Genomic DNA, 16,356 nt, shown 5'->3' on the forward strand with positions numbered 1-16,356 from the left:
TTACAAATGCAAGTTTTAAGTCAGTTTATTTCGATCTATTTACCGTACCTACAGTCATTTATACACAAACATCGCCGCTTGTGCTGTTTTGAAAATAACAAGACAGCACAGCATCAATAAATTAACCATATTCTTATCCCGCAACTCCATTAATCTATTTAAAGCACGAAGTCATCGTGACTAGGAAAGCGGATGCAAAAAGAGAGGAAATATATTCGCCAAAGAAGACAGACACGAACCAAAAGAGCTCACAAGGAAACATCAAAAGTGGGAACTTTCCAAAAATTGGAGCACTGCACAGGAGAAACCGAGGAACGAGAGGAAACAAATTTTGCCAAAAATCACATAAATTGCACCCACTTCAAAAAACATCCACCGTGGCACGGAATATAAACCGTTACGTAGAAGCCGATACTCGTACACTCAAAACATCCCTGAATGTTCGTTCCACCGTCGCTTCAATCCTTATTCGTGTTCCTCCTCTTCCCCGCTGGACACACCAGCCTCCTCCGGTTCTACCACCACCGGTTGCTCCACCGGAAACTCCACATCAGGTTCCGGCTCCACGGGAATATTCACAATGGCGTTAACATCGTCCAGGGGATGTTCAGCAGCAGCGGCTGCCAGCGATCCTGCAGATCGTGATCGCGAGCGAATACACTGGAAATCCACATGCCGACTGCGGGCGTCCTCCTTCTCCCACGACAGCCGAATAAACGGCCGCTGCACGTAGAAATACGACGCCTCCAGCTTTCCATCCCAGCGCGGCCGAATCCGGTCGACATGCGTCGGGAACCCTTCCGTGCCCAGACACACCTTCTTAAAACCGCGCTCCGTCAGCACTCGCTTGGCCACATCCCGATTTTCCACGTATTTAAAGAATGTGAGCAAGGCGGTGCTATGCAAGATCTGCGATTGCTCTTCACCAGACGGCGGTGGGAGCTTGTCATTCCAGTGCACTTCTTCGTCATCCATCAGGATTACCACGTTGCACTCGCGCTCACCTTTCAGCGCTCGCTGTACAATACAAGGCATAATCTTCTGCTCTAACTGAGATTCGAATTCGCGTCGTGCTCCGTCATTAGAGATCTCGTGTAAGAGTGCGCGGAGATCATAGGTCTTGATGGTGTTGGCGTTGAAGGGGATCAGTAGGAAATCACACAGGTCGCGGAGATCAGCCAGGGAGATGTCAGCGGGATGCTTAATGTAGCCCAGCTTGTAGTAGTCCTGTCAATGTCAGATAATTACGCAGTGCACGCAAGGATATATTTACAGCGTATTACATCTACTCCAGAATTTCATATCAGTCAGTTACATGACGGAAATAAATCGCATGCAGCCTTGTGACTTTCTAGGGATTATTCTACCGCCATTAAGCTGCAAATCCATATTTCAGCAATTTTATCCTGAGTTTAAATAACGTATCTTTAATTAACAAAGGATGCCTGCAGAATGGCCAAGAAGCAAGCAGGATTAATGCTGAAATCAAACTTACAGAATATACCAAACCAAGAACAGAATGCTATTTTCCCACTCAATGTACAACAATCCAATAAGCAGTTATAAAAATCAGCACCCAAAAAAATGAGCAAACAGACGCACAACTATCACTGAAATTTTATTTAAGGAAGGGACCAAAACGCTCAGGAACACAAGCACGCTGCACATTAATCCGACTCTTCATACTTAATGTATAATTACGGTCACCGTAAATTTCTGATCTATTTATATTTCAATAATTTACGAAACTATATAGTCACCAAAATAACTAACCAAAGAAACAAACAATCATTTTAACTGCACTTTACTTCGGTTTTTGTCCACATTGAAGAAGAAATTAAAAACAGCTGATCAACATACCAGTGCCACACGGAAGAAATCGGCAGAAAAGTCCATATTTAACACAAAATCGCCTCGATCGTTCTGCTTAACGATATCGTGGGTAGGTGAGCAAGCAACCATTTTCCCCAGCATGGTTTCCGGATGGGCCGCCACGCAGTCACGGTTAATCTACAACAACACAAACAACATGAGCCACATGACATTTTCATCAATCTGCGGCATGCAGCTCAGTCACTGAGTAAGCCAGACAATTTCGTACAGTGAAATGAGTTCCGTTAACAACGAAAGTCACAGTATTGGCGTTGCCAGCGCGGTGCTTGACATCACAGCGAGGAGAACTTCTCAACTGCTCATTAACATTGCTGGCACCGGCATTTACGGAATTTCGCGAGGACGACCGAACATTCGGAGATGTCCGATCCATTCCAATTTCCACAAGAATTTTTACCGCGTAACCTCTTCAGTCCTCTGCAAACACACCAATGCAGCAACAGAAGAAGTTATCAACCATGTGGAATGTGGATTAACTCAATATAAACATCCAGGTAGTTATCAACACGACCTGAATCAGAAAAAGCTGCAAAAATTAACGAAAAGGAAAATCCCGTAGCCGTAGGATAAGTCAGCACGATCGGATCGATGAGTTGAAAATGTTAAGCAACTAATTCGGTTTCTAAATTCTTATGAGCTAAAAATCAAAAATGCATAATCATTATAAGAGGGAGTTAACGGTTAACCCTCATAATCTTACCGCTCTACTGTAGATGTTGAGAAAATAATGCTCACCGTCTTGCGAGTAATCTCGGTGTTATCACTGTTATGCAACACAAAAAATCCAATAATGTAAAGATGTCCAATAATGTAAAGTCACACTAGCAGCGGTGACTACTAGAAGTAGGAAGGATTTATTTGTAGATCAGTAACAGATGCACTGAATATGTTTTCAAACCTTGTCTCAATTAATAAGAGTTGTGCCACAATCCTCTGAATCCTTCAATAGTATGTTCACCAACTAAGGTTCTTCAACAAAAAACGGCAACAATTTCACTGCATCCATAAAGCTGCAAAAAATCAAATCGTCCTTGAGCTATTCACATGAAATCAGCATCCACGTGCTTCGCAGGATCTTACATGAATGCGATCATCTGCGAATCGTGCTTCCTGCTGTAGCTTGCTGTCTGGTTGCATAAAAAAACATTGAAATGGCGTACAGAGATTATGCAGTTGCGCCGTCCTAAAAGCGCTTGAATGCGCTCAGCGAAATCTCTTTCTTTATTTTAATAACGATAAGGTCGCCAGTTGCCTTATTATATTTAAATTTCGCAAGGACTTAATTTAATTTAATACACAGTCATTTATAACGTCACCCAGATTCTAAAGCTTTAAAATTTATTAGCCAAGACTGCCAAGTGAACCTAGATACGAACATCCCATCTTGACATTGCAGCGATTTCCCTGTAGAACGCATGACGTTCGAGGCTGCACTCGGCCACCAATCACATGGCGTTTTGCGATATCACCTCATTCATGAGTGTCCACCAATTCAATCTGTTCATAGCGGAAATGCTGCGCGCGTGTTGTCATAGCGCTATTTCGGATTTGCGGTTCGCGAAACATTCAAGGAAGTGCTCTGCCTGGACTATAAATTCTCGAGAAGGTAAGATCCCAGACGCTCGTAACGCTGTAGTAGTTTTCGCACGAGATTCTGTTGTTTTTTTCAAGTGTTATATCTTTTCTACGGATTGCAGCTGCCAGCACCCACACAGCTAAGTTCAAACGGTTCCTAGTACGGTACTGTAAAAACGATATTCTTTAATCAATCTCACAAAATGCCTCGACGTGGTGGTGGTGGACGCTCTCCTTCGCCCATGGGGTAAGCTGACTTTATAAAGAAAAATTTACTATTCGTGAGAGTTTTGAAATAATAGTGGAAATAGACAAATTGCGCAAAGATAAACTCCGTGAATCCATTGTTATCGAATACACCAACAATTTTGTTTATTTGTCTCGTATAGTTAATAGTATAACTATAGTTGGAACTGGTTCTTGGTTTCCTACATGGCAGATTGCATCAGCATATGATTCCTGCCTGAAATGTCTTGGTATTAATTTTGTCCTCGCGGTTATACCTTATACGTCATTCTGAATTTAATGGAATTCTTCGATTCTGCTTCCAAAACTTGATAGGGATGCAGGTTGTTGGATAATTTATTTTCTAATGTAATGTTTGCCATTTTTTTATAACATCATTACCGTAAGTACTTTTTAGGGATAATCAGGACTGATTTCCCGATAAGAACAAGTTCCAATTAAAAACTTTTTATTTTTCTGAAATCGCCGCGGTACAAAATGACAAAAAAGGCATGAACTTTCGGCTTTTCAATGTGATTTAAGTTCAGAACAGTAACTTTTATCTTGTACATGCGTCTCGCCTATGACTGTGGCTGAGCGTTAAAAAAAGTTTTATATCTTCGGCTGCTTCTCTGCTGAAATACGCGTAGCTTCGGGACTAAGTGTCTGCAGCATTATTAATCAGTTGCTATTTGTATTAATCAGTTGTTATTTGTAGGGGTGCCCCTCGGCGTAGTATGACCACGGCGGCCCCAGCGCGTCCCGCTGCGCCTCCTCCCGTCCCGGTGAATCCGGCGGCTAATGCGCCCATGGCATATCCCGCCCAACGCCAGCCGGGCATGTTGGGCCAGATCGCAGGTACAGCGGCCGGTGTGGCCATTGGTTCAGCGGTGGGGCACACCATCGGTCACGCTCTGACGGGTGGCGGCGGCAGCAACCCCCGGGAAGAGGCGGTCTCGGGTACTAACCCGCAGCCAGTCGGTTCACCGGGCTACTACCAACAGCAAGCGGCCATGACGCCCTCGTATAATCCATGTGAACTGGAGATGAAGCAGTTTATTGAGTGCGCCCAACAGAATTCATCGGATATTTCCATGTGCACGGGATTTAATGAGCTACTGAAGCAGTGCCGTGTTAGGAACGGCATGCCGGCCTAAATTCACTGTGCATTTTCTTTCAGGAATTTTGTCGTGTTTGTGCAGTTTAGACAATTTGGGTTGTTATTAGTTTACTTTGATGTGTGCGACAGTATATTTCCTTTCGGTAACCATTGCCGACAAGATAAAGTTGATTTGAACCATTCGGGCGAACTTAAATAAAGTGGAATTGATGCGCGTTGCATTTTCTTGTTCTAATTTTTGCACTGTTTTCGTTGGGTATTTAGGTTTATTGCAATGAATTTTATCGTCGTGAAATTGAACATACTCGGTACGAGAGCGATCTTGAAACGATAAGAAGAGCAATCAATGCAATCAATTTAAAAATCCCAGGATTGACTGCTTACACTAAACATTTCAAACATGATAACATACCGTAATAACATAACATACCGTACAATGAAATCACAACTGTTGATTGTTAGAACGACGAGGTTTTGGGATCTGAGCTTTTGACTTCATTGATGGGGATCCATTTCACAATTCCATTCGCTAAAATGGTATGCCGGTCTTGGCATTCCAGATTATCAATCTGCATGCATAAAAGAGCAAATGTCCGCAAAATAAATGCAACCGAAAAACGCCTTATAAAAGATCGCACCTGTTTTCGCACGTAATGCACCAACAGCTCTATTTTTCGGGGATCTTCGCACTGCATTGCGAAAAAATTCCTCCAGAGCGCTCCCGCAAGCACTTTATCATCGTAAAGCAAACCCTGTATCACCATGAACATCAAGTAACAAAAACAATTCCGCGATTTTAAGAGCGGAATTGAACCATATCACGGATTCCTACCTCGTCATAAGCAAACAGATTCGCCCTGAACTGCTCGGCTAATATCTTGATCTGCTGTTTTCTGAGCGCAGATGCTGCTTCCTACAAAGAACCGCAGATTAACTGTAACTAAATCATCAACACTGTAACCCCTATGCCACATCTGAGAGCTGCCCAGAAATGACTACGCAGTCTAACTGTAAGAATAACAATACAAAGGGGCCCTTTCAAAAGGGCCTCTGGCCCTTTGAAAGGGCCAGAGGCCCAAAGCTACTATGTATAAACGTTAATCAACGCACTAGTGCTACTTACTCCAAGACTCTTGCTGCGCACCTCCACATCCTTCCACATGTTCTTGACTATTTCATTGCGGCAATATTTCCCATCGTAGGCCTCAATACTTAACCGGACAGCGCACATCCTACACACCAGTTCAACGTGCCAAAACCGGAAATGCGGGTGCAAACTAGTGGCACTCGGGTTGCCTACCATACATGCAATTCCGTTATCTTGAACCAGGAATTGAAAGTATCCGGCAGGCCCAGCACGTCGAAGAAATGCAAATGGTTTAAGGGATCAGTGCAGCAACCGTACATGACCATACCGGCGTACTGCAAATCCGTTCGAGAATATTTTATCAATTTAAAGCTCTTAATCAATCCCTTAATTCGTTCCCAAACACGGCTGCTGTACGAATTTGCCAGTGCTAATGCATCCGACGTCATCTGTAATCACAGCAACGAAAAGGCCTTTAATTATATAGTTCAAAAAAGGGATTTAAACTTATTTTACTGGTTGAAAAGCCAAGCAATTTGATTCAAGTGGCAATGCGACAAGTAAAAACATACTGCGGCAAATTCTTAACAAAATCTTCCGAGATTTCCTTGATCATAAAGTAATGCACAGCAAAACTTAATATGGTCAAGAAAACTTGTATTTATGACCTGTACGGCGGCTTTCAACCATTAAAAATTCGGAGAACAAATCAGAGTTGTTTTTTAGAAAAAATTTTACATTTGCAAACCGTTAAAAAATACATAGGAGACGGTAAAATACGATACTGAAAGAAATTCTAAAATTAAGTCACTAACTGTTGCAAATTAATTATAACTAATAAGTAATACAAATAAGCAAGCGTGCAGAACAGAAAGTTGCATACCATCTGTCTTGAGGATGAAAACGGACGATGAGAACACGAAAGAGCTGGAGAAAAGGCACGGTTGACTGAACTGCAACCAGCATGCCGACGCGAGTACATCGGATACAGGACCGAATTCTGAGGGGAACAAATCGGTAATATAATGAATTCGTTTAGTACAGAATTCAGCAATCAAAGCAGCAAACCATGCTACATTCTTTGATACAACGACATAACCGTACGTACGGTGGCATGATGTCTGCTCGCGCAGTTGGTAATCTGTTTATTCATCGTCAGTGATTTCCAGGCGGAACTAAACACTGAAGAGCTGCAGCCGGAAAAGATATGGCGATGCATAACCGAAGCCAGCATAACTGAATTAACGAGATTCGCGGACTGCGAAAACCAAATACCGCAGTAGCGGGAGACCAGGGGTACTGCGCATCAGAACAGAAGCTCGTCAATGTATTTCTCGCAAGCTGGAGATTAACCGCATAGCAGCAGATGGAAACACAGAGACTCGAAGAAGAACGATCCTGTTGTCAGCAGTCCCAGTGTAGAGCACACACATTAGACAACGTCTTGAAAAATTGAAATATGCCCCGAAAGTCTCACACCAGCTACATATCGCTGAATGACATTATATGACACTGATATTAAACCGTAACGTCTAATAAACTTGTTTTACAAAACTTACAAAAGAGCGAAAAAATTACGACCCCGACCATTTATTAACTATTACGTATCATTTTTATAACTCACCCCCCCCCCCATATGCGGCAGCGCTAATCCATGTTGTTGTTTGTTGAAATATAAAAATTTCTGTCAGAAAAGTGAAAACTTTGTTGTTTCGTTCTTCGTTTCATTTTTGTGTTTTTTCTTTCTAATATATTCTTGGTTACTTCCTTTATGTCAGTTTTAGTTGTGGATTTCTTTTTAACAACACTTTCGTTGTTTCTTTCCCTTTCCCTACTGCTTGCGAAGACTTCCTTATCTGTACTGTACTATTATCCGGCGATCAACAGTACCCACCCAAACCTTTTAATCGGGAATCGGGATGTTGGGCGAAGGATTTGCTCGTTACGAATGGCACAACGTGGCCGGCACCCGAACATTAATCTTAAAAGTTGGCTCTGCTTCTGACAACCTTCTGATACCATCAGTATCTGCTCCAGATAAAGCGAGTAGCGAGTGTGCTGAAGACATGGATGAGCATGTCGGCCCGCGCCGAATGATATTAATTGTGCCTGGTAGGCTAGCAATAAACGGAACCACAGTTTTCTGTCAAATGGATCGTCAAGTAGTTCGCGCTGTTATGTGTATGCTAACAGGAAATCCCGGGAGTATCCAATTCTACGAAGAGTTTGCCGTGCGTCTGTGGGAGCTTCTGGGTGCTTCGAAGGCTGATGCCGTATGGGGCGTTTCCCATGCTGGACATGTTTTCCACTCAAGCTTGACGGAGGAAATTTTTGGTGTGTCCGAATTGCTGGTTTAGACTCAAATGCACAAGTCGCTCAAGAATGGCGTTTTTATACTAGATGGGAATGATTATCCCAACCTCCGCTTCCAGATAACCCACAAATCCCATTTTGTGCGGGAGTGCATTCCCGAGAGTGTCGAGGAAATTGTTCTAATTGGGCATTCCATTGGTGTTTACATCAGTCTTAAAGTTCTGGATGAGCTGTCACGGTCTTCATGGTCAGGTAAATTTTGGTGTTCCATTTCGAAACCGACCTTAAATTGAACCGACCGTAAATCTTTTAGAAATTGTAAACATTATTCCGTACTCCTGATTCCTGAACATGAAATTTGGGCACTATATGTATTTACAGCGTACAATAGTCTTATCGATGGATAAGCGCTAAATTAATCAATGGAAGTGATTTAGATTTCTAAGTGTTGACTATAAGAGTAAACTGTGTAAAGCATCGACAGCACATGTTTTTATTCACTGTCTGCATTGTGTTTCCATTTTATGTTAGATAGAAAGTTACGCGTCATCGGTCTCTTCCCGACGATTGAACGCATGGCCATTACGCCGCATGGGCGGTTGTACACTCCAGTGTTGAGATACTTCCGTTGGTTCTTATTGCTGACTGTTTACGGATTGTCCTGGCTGCCCGAAGGCCTGCAACGTCTGGTATTCCGTTGGTACGGACCCGACATGGCTGACCACCATTTTTGTGCCATTCGCGGTTTGACCAATTACCACAGTTTCCGGAATAGCATTTTAATGGCCAGAGACGAGATGGAGCAAGTGCTGGAATTGGATGGGGATTTAATTGAACGCTATGTTGACCGTGTGGTGATGTATTACGGGAATTGTGATCACTGGTGTCCGGTGGATTATCACACGAATATTAAGCAAATGTTCCCGGCCGGACAGTTTCATCTCTGTGATCAAGGATACGAGCATGCGTTTGTTCTGAAGCACTCGTTGCCAATGGCGCAGCTCGTGGCAAAGTGGCTAACTTGACTGTGAGATTGTCGTAGTCTTTTGTGAGCCGGTGCCACTGGGAATATCGGGCCGATTTTTCTTCGGTCTGATTTTCCAGATATCTTCAGAAATTTTACTGAATAGTTTTACACACAGGTGTTGCGCGTATAGAAATTTCTTGAATGCTTGAGATTGTGATAGAAATTTCTAATAAATATATTTATTAGAAAAAAATACTGCACTTCAGGTCTTCTGCGCTCGTTCGTACTACTTGTACATACTGTAAGAACGTGTGCGGTATATTTAGCGTCACCGTACTAGCAGATTGGATAAAAGCAAGAAAGCGAGCAAAAGCACATTATTACATAAAAAAGGAAAAAAAGGGGCTATAAAGCATTGTAAATTAACCCTGGTGTAAATTAACACTTGCTTGTCAGTGACAAGTTGTCACAAAGTCTGCTACGTCATCGCGGCGCTAGCGATCAGAATAAATGCCGCCAAACCGCCTGTTGCTCTCGTCCGGACTGCAACCCAGTTCGTACTACACAGTCCACTTCCAGCGCCCGCTTAAATGATTGAATCTTAATTCTTATTCCGTTATTCGGAAACATATCTATTCTTTAATTAATAATTTCAAATAAAACGGTTGCCTTTGCAGCAAGTGTGATTCATAATCGATAAACGATTATGAATGAGTACTCTACCTTGTTTTTCTGATTGCGAAACGCAGCGTGATTCATATTCCGACTGAATGGATGTCGTCAGATTGCCTTCCGCTAATGGTGCTGCTTGCCAACTCGGGCCAGACAGTCGACCGTCTGCGATTTGTTGTACTTTTGTTTTTTATACAGCTCCTGTTTCGAAACCACATTAACATGATTGATTGTCATTTTTAAGTTTTTAACAGTTGTAAATCGGGCATTGAGTCGCGATTTTAAGACTATAGTTGGTGTTGTTTCTTAAGGAAATGTTAAGGAGTTGATGTAGCGCGGTTATATGGTGTCACAACCTGAAAGTTTTGATTTACGGATTCGTATCGTTACTAGCGTTGATGATTGTGGCTGAAAACTATGATTCTGCTGCGGGATCGCCATAATCGGATTATATGGTCGGGATTGTCTCCTCTGACAGTATGTCGCTTTTCAGGGATCTCCGTGTTGATTCTGGCTGGTTTGGTCAGTCAGAGCAGCCAATCTGTACAAACAGGTGCGAACGGAATTTTATGCAGATTCTGGACTGTCAAAAATCAGAGTGCTTGGTGATAGAGGTTCTGTTTGCCTTATTGTTGCAGGTTTGCTCACGAGTCGCTTGCGCGGTTACGATATTCTCCAAGCGACAGAAGTGGCGCATAAGATTGTCAAGCGAGCCAGTAATCCCAGTCCGAACGATTATAATAATATGGTCGATATCAGGTTCTTCGCTCTTGACAAGTAAGCGAGATGTGGCTGCGTTGAGGGTTGTTGCATTAATGCATGAATGTTCAGCACTCTTAATTCCGCTCTTCATCATTTTGGATTTAGTTTTCGTTCCATCGAGATTGTTAGCTCACAGCTGTGCAAATGTACCGACGTTGCTTCAGAGTATTGCAGTTGTGCAGCATTTGAAGTAATTTATGCACGTACTTCTGACGCTGTAAAGCCGGTTAATTCATAAAAACTTTACTATTAAAAGTTGCGAATTCACTGTTTTATTGCAGAAATTTTCGACTGACTTTAACGCCGAAAGCCAGTCTCTTCGCTCCCGACATGGAGTTCGCTGCCGTGGACGGTGACGGCGCTCGAACACCGTTCTACGTCAATACGGAGGCGTTCTACGGCGGTCATGTATTTGGTATGGAGTTTTTATTAAAAGCAACTCCATTCTGTGTTTCAGTAGATTTTTTACAAGAAAGTGTTCAGAAACTTTAAATGCTCAAAAATTGGCGGCAGCCCTAATGGGTTTTTTTATTTCTCTGATACGAGCACCTCTATAAGATCTTACACAATAAGCACACACGTAAAAATAATTATCTAATCTGGAAATCAGAAAAAAAGTGAATATGGAATAATTTTTCGCTCCTTTTCTATTTCTTCTCTTAAGGATTTGTGCGGTTTTCGTGTATTTAGTGTGAAAAGCTGCGAAGTAATCGTATTGCAAATTCAGTTTTCGAAATCGATGTTCATTTTTTATTAAATTTTTGTTATTAGGGGAAAAGGATTCTGCAATTAATTTGCACTACGAAAATAACCAGTTCACCGGATCAGTTCGAACGTCGGATGAAGTGTACTATTTTGAAGTGCGTCCTTTCGAGCGGCAGTTCTTAATTTCAAAGTTTTACAATGCGACAGCCTCAAGTGAATGTTCTGTTGATTGAGTGCGCCTATTGCAGCCAGCAGATCTGCACCTGCCGGGTGCTGGCGAAGATGCCACCTTGGTCTACCGAAAATCGGATATCATTGTCAATGATTCTGTAGAACGGAACGAAAGTCGCTGTGCCGCTGTATCTGTTGGTGAGTGATAGTGTAACAGAGTAGTCAAGGTCGCATTCTTGGAAAGTGTAAAGTTGCTTGCTGCGATGCTGGCTTTGCCTGTAGCAGCAAAATCCATATTAATTTCCATTTGTTTGTCGCTGTAAGTTGCAGACGATGATGTTGGTGATTTCGATGACTTGTCGCTTAGTCGTGATAAACGCCAGATCCCGACTTTTGTTCCGACTCACACACGGTGCGGATTGCGATTAGTGGCCGATCATCGCTTTTTCACTTCCATTGGAGCTCGAAGCACAAAAAGGACCGTTACATATTTGGTAGGATGATAAAATCCTTATGGGGTGAACAATTTTCTTTAATATGATAACTATGGCTGTAATGCATACAGTTATGTCTGTAGATCAACATCATCGACCGAGTTAATGCCATTTACAATTCCACAAACTGGAACGAGGGACATGACAATGATCCCTTGCTGGGCTACGGGTTCGTTATTCAGGCGATCAATGTCTTGACGGAAGCGACGCGCACCAGAAATGGTGACCCGCATTATAATGATGCGACGGCACGGGGCGATTCAAAAGAAATCCTGGACGTAAGTTTCCGTGGTGTACGCAGAATACATTTCGCGTTCAAAAATTGTATTTGTGGGTGAAATCCATAGCTTCTAGCATTAGCAGTTGTGTTTCATGATGTTCGTACATAATTTTGCTGTAAAGCAGCCTCAGTTACAGTTCTGTGGCCTTAGTTTGACTCATAACAGGGAAAATAATCGAATTGGTGTATTGGATCGTGATGTTATTTGTTTGGCGATTTGCAGTTGTTCAGTCGCGATCCTGACCACCAAAATTTCTGCCTTGCTCATCTTTTCACCGATCAGGTTCTGGAAAGCGGTGTCCTGGGGTTGGCGTATGTAGGGAATGGACGCCGTGGTTCAGCAGGAGGAATATGTTCTGCGTGTACGCATAGACCTGTTTTTTTTTATTTGATTTTCTTCACAGTATTTTTGGACTTACTATTTGTAGCGTATGAAAAGGAAGGACGGCAGCTGTACTTGAACTCGGGCCTGACAACCTGTCGCAATCAGTTTAATCAAATTGTCATCACCCGTGAAATGGAGCTGGTGACGGCGCATGAACTAGGTCACAATTGGGGCAGTCAACACGATCCCGTATGCCGATTTTCTAAAAGCCATTTTTTGTCTTACCTGTCTATACTTCTGGGCAAAAAGCGGCAATTTTTCATCTAGGAAACCAAAGAATGTACTCCAGAATCAAAAGATGGTGGACGGTACTTAATGTACATGTATTCTGTGACTGGACTGGAAACGAACAACAAGGTATGAAAAAGAAGCAAACGACACTCGTATTGCGCTTGCGGTTTACCGGGAAACATTTGTTGCGAATATCCGAATTTTGGGATAACACGAAGATGTTTTCCATTTTGCCAGTTCTTTTCTCCGTGTAGTCGGCGTTCTATTCGCGATGTTCTTTTGGGAAAATCAGGCGGATGTTTTCAAAGTAAGATTATTCGCGGTTAGGTGCGATTGCATTTTCAGTTATGTATAGGTTTATGTTAAACGCTCGGTATTTATTTACAGAACCACAAAAGTCTTTATGCGGGAATTTTCTGGTGGAAGATGGGGAAGAATGTGATGCCGGCTACATGGGAGCCGACGATAAAGATTACTGCTGCGATCGGCATTGCAGGTTACGACCAACAGCTAAATGCAGGTACAGGACGCCCAGGAGCATTTTTTTTGTTGAAAAGTTTTTCATGGTGATATGCTTACTTGCTCATTCATACAGTAATCGCAACTCGCCATGCTGCGAAAACTGCACATTTATGGACCGTGGTAGAATTTGTTTTCCCGGGAATCGTGACATCTGCCAGGGTACTTCTTATTGCACTGGTGAAAATGCCGAATGCCCGGCTCCACCGGCCGCTCCGGATGGAACGTTCTGCTTTGACGAGTAAAATTGTTTTCTTCTGTTTTCGTTGATTGCCGCATGATTTTTTTGTGTTTTACAGTGGACAGTGTCGGGCGGGACAATGCTTGTCGTTTTGCGAAACGAAGGGGCTTATTTCCTGCGTTTGCGATAACAGTAAGAACCAACAAAGTATCTAAGTACTTGATAATCTGATCACTTTCAGAATTCATACGCTAATCACGAAAATCCGCTGTTCTGGTAGATAATAATATTACGTACTCGTACTCGTTTGCTGATGTAGTTGCGCCGTATTTACAGTAATGGAATCGTGCTTGGTCTGTTGTCGAAAACAGAACGAAACGTGTCATCCACACGATTTTTCCAAGTCACTTAAAAGCTACAAATCCGTGCCGGATGGAAGGGCTTGTATTCAAGGCACCTGTTTACAGGTTAGATGTTGACAGTTAAATATTCTGTGATGACGTGCAAGCATAATTAAGGAGATATTGTACAATACACAATATTATGCAATATTATGCAGCATATTGTTCGAGGTTACTGCCTATCGCCAAAAAACCTACATATCTATATTAAATATTATCGATATTAAGCGCGGCTGTTCGATCATTTTTAAAATATCTATGACGATTTTCCGCAGCAGAGTACTGTATGTAATGGGGGAAATGTTTTCGCGTTTCCCTTAAATCGTGGTGTGCGCCACTGTACAGCATCTGCTGAAACTGAAAGCATGTGACACTTGACTCCGAGATAGACTATGTTATTCGAGTTTACAATATTGTAAGATTCTGTTTATAAAAATTGTGATATCGTATTATTGAAACGTTTTAAGGCACGTATTGGAAAATCAATGTGGTACAGGAATATGGATTCATTGCTGTTTGCAGAAAAGCCAAATTTATTGAGAATAAGAGCATTGGTTTTGAATAAGGACACAGAGTGCAAGATAATGTTTTATGACAGGGAACGTGCCGGAAAACGTCGGTGGACTTTGTGGCCAGAGTTTGGCTGGTAATTGAGCGGATTGACTTCAGCAATTTTGGTAAGTAGATTTTTGAATGCAACGGAAGAATAAATTTTTAGTGCATGATCGATGCGATTTGCAGCTGGGTTCTTGAAAAATAATATCGTGGGAACTGTTATCATCTTGACTTTGATTGTATGGATTCCGGGTAGCTGTTTGATTCATCGAATGGTCAGTAACTTGCATTTCCACTTGTATGTCTTAACCATGCTGTATTTAATGCGTTGTTTTACAGGATAAAAAATATGAGGAAGAGCATCCCGATGTGTACGGTACACTGCGCAAATCGGTATGTACAGTGTTATGTCCGTGTGTTGGGGTGTTGGGCGTGTTTTTGTTTTGGTGTCGGTTTAATGGGAATTCTGTGGCTTCCGTCTGGATAGATGTTGCGTCGTGCTGTTAGCCTGCCTGTGGGTTTTGAATCTTAAAAGGTATTCGGCCTTTTTCCCCCGCATTTTTTCTGCGCATAAGTAAAGCAATTTGACTGACAGAAACAAGCCTCTTTCTTGTATCTATAATATAGATATATTGACAGTATTCTTGACTTTTTTTGTTGATCGAGACCGCGCTAACGCTGTAGTTTAATTATTAAGCACTAAAACCACTTAAGTGCGTTGATTCAATAGTGCATAGCGTAACCCTAAGTAGTTCACCTGTTGAGTGCTGAAGATATATTGCAAATGTCGAAAATTTTAATTCTGACTTTATTCTACTTTTTGCTGGGGATTTTTTAAGTACTGTATTATCCTGTGGGCACCTTATATTTACTGTCGATATTGTGGTGTTCATTACTCATTTATGTAAACTTTCTTAATTGTTACATCTACATACATAAACCACATCCACTGTGACTATTCTTTTGCGTTTTCTGATAATACATCGCTTCTCTGTGCAGGTGATTGCTCAATCAACGCATGATGTCAGCCGTACGCCACTGATTATTCCCCGCGTTGATGCCCGGCCACGTTGGGATGGTCCCGCTTCCGCCCGTGTCGTGACATCACCCGGACAATCCTCCAGCACCGCTGCCTCTGGCCGTGCACGGGCGGGTCCTAAACTGGCTAACATTGTTCAGTTGGCCCTAGAAAACCAGAAGAGAGAAGCAGCAGCCAACTGGAATCGTGCCTCTGAAGCCAATACTACTGTGTGATTTTTATTCTGTGTATTAATACCGCATTTTTCCTTGGTGAGTTCCTGTTTATACGATAACTTATTGTTTAGTGATTCCCGAACATTTGCCTTATTGTGCAAAACCGGTGCCGGCGGCAGCTTTTTTTTGGTTATTTAGTTTGTTTGTTTAACGTTACTTTTGAGGTTGTTGTTGAGATTTCCAGCCGTGAGTTGCTTTTAAATGATTTCAGTTGTAATTACAAAGAATTACTGGATAGATTCAAATATCACGAAAAATGTTCGAAATGAAAAGAAAAGTACATTTTCAATGCGAAAGGCTTTGTAAAAAATTTGGGTGATCATACTGAAATAATCAACAGTTCGCAATGTGAACCCGGCAACTTAGAAATCTGAATAGAATTAGGAAAAAAGCGTAAATTTAACGCAGCCGGAGAGTCGGTCATACATTGAATTTCATTACTATACATTGTGTACGTTGACGTCGAGGAAGGAACAACAATAAATCCGCAAAACAAATATAGGTAATAAGTCCGATTTCCAACCGGCACATAAGACTTACGGGTGTCTAAAGCAGAAATATTGTGT

General features: G+C 42.1%; 5 protein-coding genes across 13 annotated transcripts; 3 read left to right on the forward strand and 2 right to left on the reverse strand.

Moving 5' to 3' along the window:
* Positions 1-9: 9 nt before the first annotated feature.
* Positions 10-3,253, reverse strand: LOC129589176 (BTB/POZ domain-containing protein 10-like). 5 transcript variants are annotated; one of them, XM_055483746.1, is made up of 6 exons: positions 2,974-3,253; positions 2,792-2,903; positions 2,629-2,656; positions 2,102-2,310; positions 1,861-2,010; positions 10-1,227 (listed from the first exon to the last, which is right to left on the reverse strand). In XM_055483746.1, the coding sequence occupies exons 4-6, from the start codon at positions 2,264-2,266 to the stop codon at positions 466-468; spliced, it is 1,077 nt and encodes a 358-aa protein (XP_055339721.1). In that variant the 5' UTR covers positions 2,267-2,310; positions 2,629-2,656; positions 2,792-2,903; positions 2,974-3,253; the 3' UTR covers positions 10-465. The 5 variants fall into 5 exon arrangements, with proteins under 5 accessions (XP_055339721.1, XP_055339719.1, XP_055339720.1 ...); XM_055483744.1 differs by having other exon boundaries at positions 2,629-2,730; positions 2,974-3,252; XM_055483745.1 differs by lacking the exon at positions 2,974-3,253 and having other exon boundaries at positions 2,792-2,967.
* Positions 3,254-3,370: 117 nt separating this feature from the next.
* LOC129589179 (coiled-coil-helix-coiled-coil-helix domain-containing protein 2-like) lies at positions 3,371-5,025 on the forward strand. 2 transcript variants are annotated; one of them, XM_055483751.1, is made up of 3 exons: positions 3,371-3,499; positions 3,591-3,715; positions 4,412-5,025. In XM_055483751.1, exons 2-3 carry the CDS (start codon positions 3,672-3,674, stop codon positions 4,848-4,850), a joined length of 483 nt encoding a protein of 160 aa, XP_055339726.1. In that variant the 5' UTR covers positions 3,371-3,499; positions 3,591-3,671; the 3' UTR covers positions 4,851-5,025. The 2 variants fall into 2 exon arrangements, with proteins under 2 accessions (XP_055339726.1, XP_055339725.1); XM_055483750.1 differs by lacking the exon at positions 3,371-3,499 and having other exon boundaries at positions 3,506-3,715.
* Positions 5,026-5,048: 23 nt separating this feature from the next.
* LOC129589177 (ubiquinol-cytochrome-c reductase complex assembly factor 1-like) lies at positions 5,049-7,445 on the reverse strand. Its single transcript, XM_055483748.1, has 7 exons — positions 7,009-7,445; positions 6,784-6,900; positions 6,114-6,349; positions 5,937-6,045; positions 5,646-5,726; positions 5,452-5,565; positions 5,049-5,382 (listed from the first exon to the last, which is right to left on the reverse strand). Exons 1-7 carry the CDS (start codon positions 7,132-7,134, stop codon positions 5,272-5,274), a joined length of 894 nt encoding a protein of 297 aa, XP_055339723.1. The 5' UTR covers positions 7,135-7,445; the 3' UTR covers positions 5,049-5,271.
* A 157-nt stretch (positions 7,446-7,602) lies between these two features.
* Positions 7,603-9,384, forward strand: LOC129589140 (lipid droplet-associated hydrolase-like). 2 transcript variants are annotated; one of them, XM_055483690.1, is made up of 4 exons: positions 7,603-8,012; positions 8,094-8,234; positions 8,301-8,465; positions 8,745-9,384. In XM_055483690.1, exons 1-4 carry the CDS (start codon positions 7,820-7,822, stop codon positions 9,236-9,238), a joined length of 993 nt encoding a protein of 330 aa, XP_055339665.1. In that variant the 5' UTR covers positions 7,603-7,819; the 3' UTR covers positions 9,239-9,384. The 2 variants fall into 2 exon arrangements, with proteins under 2 accessions (XP_055339665.1, XP_055339664.1); XM_055483689.1 differs by having other exon boundaries at positions 7,603-8,234.
* A 516-nt stretch (positions 9,385-9,900) lies between these two features.
* Positions 9,901-16,072, forward strand: LOC129589025 (ADAM 17-like protease). Of its 3 annotated transcripts, XM_055483491.1 has the most exons (20): positions 9,901-10,405; positions 10,491-10,629; positions 10,896-11,029; positions 11,386-11,474; positions 11,568-11,688; positions 11,815-11,984; positions 12,068-12,262; positions 12,488-12,626; positions 12,693-12,838; positions 12,917-13,006; positions 13,118-13,187; positions 13,268-13,400; positions 13,476-13,640; positions 13,699-13,772; positions 13,917-14,047; positions 14,580-14,658; positions 14,723-14,811; positions 14,876-14,929; positions 15,024-15,071; positions 15,536-15,672. In XM_055483491.1, exons 1-19 carry the CDS (start codon positions 10,270-10,272, stop codon positions 15,066-15,068), a joined length of 2,199 nt encoding a protein of 732 aa, XP_055339466.1. In that variant the 5' UTR covers positions 9,901-10,269; the 3' UTR covers positions 15,069-15,071; positions 15,536-15,672. The 3 variants fall into 3 exon arrangements, with proteins under 3 accessions (XP_055339466.1, XP_055339464.1, XP_055339465.1); XM_055483489.1 differs by lacking the exon at positions 15,024-15,071 and having other exon boundaries at positions 9,903-10,405; positions 15,536-16,072; XM_055483490.1 differs by lacking the exon at positions 15,024-15,071 and having other exon boundaries at positions 9,906-10,405; positions 11,821-11,984; positions 15,536-16,072.
* Positions 16,073-16,356: the final 284 nt, after the last annotated feature.

The sequence above is a fragment of the Paramacrobiotus metropolitanus genome, unplaced genomic scaffold, assembly GCF_019649055.1.
Source record: "Paramacrobiotus metropolitanus isolate TYO unplaced genomic scaffold, Prichtersi_v1.0 Parri_scaffold0000033, whole genome shotgun sequence".
In the NCBI taxonomy this organism is placed as follows: Eukaryota; Metazoa; Tardigrada; class Eutardigrada; order Parachela; family Macrobiotidae; genus Paramacrobiotus; species Paramacrobiotus metropolitanus.